The 7,500-nt window shown below is 42.6% G+C and overlaps 1 protein-coding gene across 4 annotated transcripts in view; it reads left to right on the top strand.

Annotated features, from left to right (window-relative positions):
* The window catches only part of LOC135113692 (uncharacterized), a 260,876-nt gene that overhangs the window by 70,732 nt on the left and 182,644 nt on the right, over positions 1–7,500 (top strand). For all 4 annotated transcript variants that reach the window (XR_010274935.1, XM_064029192.1, XM_064029193.1 and 1 more), the window contains exons 2-3: positions 2,246–2,291; positions 3,372–3,488. Coding sequence is in view for 3 of the 4 variants with exons in the window: in XM_064029192.1 (XP_063885262.1) it covers positions 2,283–2,291; positions 3,372–3,488 (126 nt within the window). In the remaining variant the exon portion in view is untranslated. The remainder of the gene's footprint in view (positions 1–2,245; positions 2,292–3,371; positions 3,489–7,500) is intronic.

Below are 7,500 nucleotides of genomic sequence, written 5' to 3' on the forward strand. Positions count from 1 at the left end.
TCGGTCCGCTTAATAGTACGAGATTATGAGAGTACGTTATAAAGTAGATGATAATTATTTCTAAGGAGTATAATTGTGGGAAAGTGTGTGAAATTAATGTTTTTTTTTATTTTTATTTTTTTTTCTCTTTTTTATTCGTTCTCCGCCTCGCGAATATAGTATTGGTTAAAATTATACGATGTTTTTATTATTTTTTTTTGCTTTTACGTTCAGGTTAGAATTACATTTCGGGTATTATTTCGTAGTTAAAAAAAATTCGGATTGAAACGAAAATAGGATCGAGGGACGCAACTTATCAAATCCTTATAACGCGATAATCTTATAACGTTGAATGAAAATAGTTAATCTCTCATCCACTTTTTATTTTTGTTTATTCATTGGTTCTTTTTTAATAATTTTTGCTTCGGATTTAATGCTTTGCTGAATGGGAAAAGAAAGAAAGAAAAAGAGAAATTTCGTTTTTTTTTTTGTTTTCTTTCATAATTTCTCGTTTTATTTATTTATTTATTTTTTTTTGTTCATTAGCTGGAATTGTTTTACGTTTTCTATTTCTCATTTTTATTTACACTCCTTCTTTTGTGGCTGTTCTGCATAATTTCTTCTTTTGTTTTAACTCACTACAGCTCTGGACTCTCTCTCTCTCTCTCTCTCTCTCTCTCTCTCTCTCTCTCTCTCTCTCTCTCTCTCTCTCTCTCTCTCTCTCTCTCTCTCTCTCTCTCTCTCTCTCTCTCTCTCTCTCTCTCTCTCTCTCTCTCTCTCTCAGTAAAGAGGAAGTAAGTAGCAGAGGGAGGGGAGGAGGAGGAAAAGAAGGTAGAAAACAGCTTTGTGAATAAGGAAGTGAGAGAAAGAGGGAGAGAGGGAGGAAATTGTTCGGCGAATGAGCAAAGAAGGGAGGAAGGAAGAAAATTGCATGATGATGAGAGAGGGGGCGAGAAAGAAAGGGAGGGAGAAAGAGAAAGAGAGTGCACGGCTCGATGAGAGAGAGAGAGAGAGAGAGAGAGAGAGAGAGAGAGAGAGAGAGAGAGAGAGAGAGAGAGAGAGAGAGAGAGAGAGAGAGAGAAACAAGCACTCACAACCATAAAACGAACGAAAACACACACACACACACACACACACACACACACACACACACACACACACACACACACACACACACACACACACACACACACACACACACACACACACACACACACACACACACACACGTTGAAGATTACAAAAGTCTGTGGTGAACAAATCTAACTCAAGCTCCGTTACCGATTTCGACTCCACAGGAACTAAGCCAAGACCTCATCCAGTAAAATCGTTAAGGGTCAGGCGGCAATGAAGACAAAGACTGCAATGTCACAGCGGTGCATTACTGTCAATATAACCGGAGATTGGCCCTTGTTGTGATGAAACGCGGCTGCTCCTCTTCCTGTATCCGAATCCAATCTTGAGGAGGAGGAGGAGGAAGAAGAGGAGGAAGAGGAAGAGGAGATGGAGAATAATGTGCAGGAAGTCTCGCCTGAAGGGGATACGAACCCTGGGATTGACAAGAGAAACAAGCTTGCCGGTTCCAGGGTCTGCGAATTTTGTCTGCACGTGACACTCCTTTTATTTTGTTCATGAATGCGTCACTCTTTACCTTGGTTTTAAAGGTGATTTTATGAGTTTTCTTTGCTTATATGACGTGTTTGTGCTGGCTTTTATGTAGGTGAAATTATTGTAGATGTAGAAGTAGTAGTAATAGTAATAGTAGTAGTAGTAACAATTTTTCCAATATTCATGCTTTTCTTAGCTTATATGATGTGGTATTTCCTCTATCTCCAGTAGTTGATATTGTTATAGTAGTAGTAGTAGTAGTAGTAGTGGTGGATGTAAGAATAATAAAACCAACCATGCTTTCCTATATTATGAAAACGTGAATTTTTTTCGTTGAAGTTAAAAGGATTAAAGGTTAGAAAAAATACTCATTACTGAGCCACAAAAGGGGCTGAAGGCGAGAGGGAGGCAGGCGAGGAGGGAAGCAAAGAGGGCGCCTGAGGGCATGAGAGAGAGAGAGAGAGAGAGAGAGAGAGAGAGAGAGAGAGAGAGAGAGAGAGAGAGAGAGAGAGAGAGAGAGAGAGAGAGAGAGAGAGAGAGAGAGAGAGAGAGAGAGAGAGAGAGAGAGAGATAAGTTTGCTCTTTCAAGTTGAATAAGGTTGTTTAAATTCATATACTTTACTGTTTATTTACTTATTCATTTATTTTTTCGTTACAGATATTCGTGACTTGTTGCTCCTCTCCTGGACTTCAGTATGGAGTATGTAAGTGTTCCTGACCTTTGTTATTATGGCTTTTGTTATTTTGTATGTCTCTTAACCTTTTCAGTCCAATATGGAGCAGGTTACCGTACCAAGAGCTCTATACGCAAGTACCAGAGGGAAGTGAAAATACAACGATTGAAAGGTATGGATTGATTCACAGTATTAACTCTTTGACCTCCAATTGGTACACCTTTCCCTAATTACCAATCAGTGAGACATCTTTACTTGTTCTCCTGCCACATCCAATCTTTGAACTGGAAAGAAATTGTAAACTATTCTTTTTGTCGGTAACTTTCTTGCAGATGCTTATAAAGACTTCACGCAATGCTTCTGGTGCTGTTAATTGTCTCCTATCAAAATTAAATGGTGAAGAGCACTGTATACACTCATATTCAAAAGAAAGGTAAAAGGGTGTTAAAAGAATGTGTTTTCCAATGTCCACCAGCATAATGTTTAGTGGCAGATGAAAAGGAAGCACCTCAGAGTTGTTTTTAATTCAGGAACGATGTGAGAAGTAGCAGTGAATGGGTTAAGAATTAATGGATCTGAGAATATTCGTCTTTCTTTGTGTTCATTTGTGTTTACGGGAATGCCTGTAAATAATATCTACTTCCTATAAAGAATTTGAGAGGTATATGAGATTACTCGTCAGTTTAAGAATGAAGTCTGTAATTAGTATGTTAAATCGTTCAGTTCTCAGTTATCCTCGTCGTTTAATTTCTCAGTTGTGATTATGATTATCCCTTTCATTGCCATTGTACACATCCCTCCATCATCATTAACCACTCTGAGACATCTTTTCTACAGCCACCTGCAAACATTATACTTAAGAGAAATTGCAAAATCTAATCTTTTTCATCCCATTATATTTTGTATATGGTTGTAAAGATTCCACAAATTGCTTTTAGTTCCGTGAATTGCGGCATCACAGTGAAAGAGATAACTCATTACGTCAGCTTCCTTTTTATAACATTGCTGAAGGCGAGTGTAAGATAATTAATGTAATCATGCAGTGACGGAGGAAAAAAGTCATCCAACACGCAATTTAATCAGTTCTAATTATGTTACTATGGCTTCCAGTGGAGATGTCATTGTCCTGATAGAAGTGTTGGTGGAGCTGAGCTGGCCACTTCATTATTACCAGTGGAAAGTCGTGTGTTGTTTAATGAAGTGAGACTGTCAATGGAAATATCAAAGGTGAGTTTTAATGAGTAACTCTACAGTCAAAAGTGGAGCGTAGGCTGGTGGTCTTTAATCTAACATTTTTTTTTAGGGGGGAACGTTAAGGTAGCGGTCATTTTTTTCAATTTTATTTTACTTAACTGTTTTTCTTACCTTGAGCTTACTTGTATAGAAAATAATATAGGAAATGTATCTGTGTAGTGTATGTGTGTTTGTGCGTGCATGTGCGTGGCGTGGGCGTGTGGCAGTGACGAATCCTGTGTCATGAGGGAGAGCCAGCGATCAGAAATTTCCTGCGCGGGATTAGGACGCGGGGACGGCTGCTGCATCCGACCTTTAAGCGCCTAAGTCCCTGCCAGTTATCAGCGAGGCATATTCACGAGAGTTTTTCCTTCACTTTCCAATGGGAGTGAGAGAAATACGTCTGCTACCTCTGCATTCCAATATGTCATGCTGTTTGCCCATTCATACCTGCGTGGCATTTCCCGGGACATAAGCGGAGTTGAGGAAAACGAGGAACTTCGGCATATTAGGCGTTTTTTCCAGCAGCGAGCGAGGGTCGGGCGCTGGATGCTGATATGGAGTTCAAATGGGCGCCGGGCAATCCACCCTGATTGCCACCCATGATAGTGGAAGAGCTTAAAGGATTGTGTTGTTTTTGTTTTTTTTTCAACACTAAGCCTGTGACGTTGCTGCAATATTTTTGTTTTATTCTGGTTGTCAGGTGTAAATTCAGTTATTCGTCACGTGGGATTTCGCCTTAACAAAAATGGTAAACGTGAATGCTCAGTGAAATGATGTACGTGCAGTTGTCCAAAGTTGTGATTTCATGTTCCGCAAAATGTTTCAGTCCAAAAATGTGTGTCAGACAATTACTCCGTCTGTAGCTTCCCTCGTTCCTGTTGTTCTTTGTGGACCTCTTAATACAGTCCATAAATCCATTTCCCTTTGATTTATAAACAAGAAATTCACTGGACTTTTTTACTTGTGCTTGTAAACTTTTCCCTGCCTAGACGCATCCTGTCAGTGTTTTGGAGCTTAAGGTTACACGGATAGAGAGAAATTCCTTGGTGATGCAGGGGACTCTTTGACACTCTTTCGCAATACTCTCTCTCTCTCTCTCTCTCTCTCTCTCTCTCTCTCTCTCTCTCTCTCTCTCTCTCTCTCTCTCTCTCTCTCTCTCTCTCTCTCTCTCTCTCTCTCTCTCTCTCTCTCTCTCTCTCTCTCTCTCTCTCTCTCTCTCTCTCTCTCTCTCTCTCTCTCTCTCTCTCTCTCTCTCTCTCTCTCTCTCTCTCTCTCTCTCTCTTTCTTTCGTTTCTTGAGTCTCTGGTTACGCGGAGCACCAGCTTGGAAACGCGACACGCAAGAAGTGGAGAAGGCAAGCAAGTGTCTGACGAAGTGATCTGGTTTCATGGATTTATTGCTGCCCCTTTCTCCTCACATACGTCTTCGTTCTGCTTTTTGCACGTGCCTTTCGTTGACACAGTATATCCACAAGCTGAGGACGCCATGCCAGGCCGCCTTGCTTCAAAATAACGCTTCCTCACTTTCATCTATTCAAGGAAGTGAGCTGTCCAGGAAATTAATTCAAGCTGTGTGATGTTTTTGGTGTTTTTTGTCCTTTTTTGCTTGGTGTTCGAGCGAAGTTTTATCCTCTAGGGAGTGTGTTCCGTGTCTGTGCCAGTTGATGGGCCGCGCCACGTGCACGCAGTCTTGTCAACGAGGCCGTGAGAGCGATCCGGCTTTTGTCAGGTGAGTGTAGGAAGGCGAGACAGGTGACTGAACACACGAACACGCTTGCATGCTTGTCTTCCCACGCGCTCACACACACACACACACACACACACACACACACACACACACACACACACACACACACACACACACACACACACACACACACACACACACACACACACACACACACACACACACACACACACACACACACACACACACACACACACACACACACACACACACACACACACACACACACACACACACACACACACACACACACACACACACACACACACACACACACACACACACACACACACACACACACACACACACACACACACACACACACACACACACACACACACACACACACACACACACACACACACACACACACACACACACACACACACACACACACACACACACACACACACACACACACACACACACACACACACACACACACACACACACACACACACACACACACACACACACACACACACACACACACACACACACACACACACACACACACACACACACACACACACACACACACACACACACACACACACACACACACACACACACACACACACACACACACACACACACACACACACACACACACACACACACACACACACACACACACACACACACACACACACACACACACACACACACACACACACACACACACACACACACACACACACACACACACACACACACACACACACACACACACACACACACACACACACACACACACACACACACACACACACACACACACACACACACACACACACACACACACACACACACACACACACACACACACACACACACACACACACACACACACACACACACACACACACACACACACACACACACACACACACACACACACACACACACACACACACACACACACACACACACACACACACACACACACACACACACACACACACACACACACACACACACACACACACACACACACACACACACACACACACACACACACACACACACACACGTAACAACTATGTACATCCTTATTGAAATCCTCTGAATGTCTGACGATCGAGTCTTTTTACCGGGAAGAAGCTGGAGCGAGGTCTGGCTTGTTAAATACACCCCACTTGGGAGTCTGCTAGTTGCCTTACCATAAAGAAAATAATGAAATAAAACTCCGCAAATGCAAAGTTCATACAAGTTCTTTTCGTTCCTCGTGCGGCATAATTATTCCTTCCTAGCGAGTTTTAGAGAAAAGTGCGGAGAGCTGAACGTCATGCAGCGCTTGTGTTGAGGAGGCGAGGATGCCGGAGTGCGGTTTTATGGTGAGGGACACCGAAGGGTCAGGAGGGATGTTATTATGCTGAGAGAGAGAGAGAGAGAGAGAGAGAGAGAGAGAGAGAGAGAGAGAGAGAGAGAGAGAGAGAGAGAGAGAGAGAGAGAGAGAGAGAGAGAGAGAGAGAGAGAGAGAGAGAGAGAGAGAGAGAGAGAGAGAGAGAGATGATGAATTTCCATATTATCATTCACTCTTATTCCAGTCCCACACTTCCTCTCCTCCCTTAAAATTCATCTTTTTAACATTATTTCTGTAAATTATAAAATAACCACTAAAGTACATCATAATGAACGAAAATTAGAGCAAGTATTTGCACACAAAATCAATAAAAGAGACTTAACTTAAACATTACAGTAATTCATCAGCTCGAAAACGATAAGAAAAGAAAACGATAAGAAAGAAAAGAAAAAAAGGGGAAACAGGGAAAAGGGCAAACGATAAAACTGCATAAGCTCCTGGCGAGAAGATTACGAATAGGGCAAAGTGACGTGAAATGCAAAGGTGGTAACCGAATATGGGATTCCGATAAGAATTCTAACGAGGCGATTTTTAAGGAGCCCGCCTGGAGGAACCTATGGACGGGAAGGCGCGGCGAGGTGCGTGGCTTCTAAAACCCTGAAAACTGCCATTGAAACTGAGATCATACTGAGGTCATACTGAGGTCATACTGAGGTCATACTGAAGTCGTACTGAGGTCGTAGTAGAAGGTATAAGAAAGACCTTTGCATGCCCAACACTACCTGTCGTTACTCGTGTCCGCCAGAATAGCAACCAACATCTCACTAGTCCACAGTCCGCAAGTCCGCCAGCCCTCGTCCGCCCCTCGAAGTATCTGCTGATGGCAATCTCCTCCGGGAGCCATAAAGCATTTTTCAGTGTCAGAGAGAAGTAAAGTCTGCCGGAATAGAG

The sequence above is a fragment of the Scylla paramamosain genome, chromosome 26, assembly GCF_035594125.1.
Source record: "Scylla paramamosain isolate STU-SP2022 chromosome 26, ASM3559412v1, whole genome shotgun sequence".
NCBI classification, from domain to species: Eukaryota; Metazoa; Arthropoda; class Malacostraca; order Decapoda; family Portunidae; genus Scylla; species Scylla paramamosain.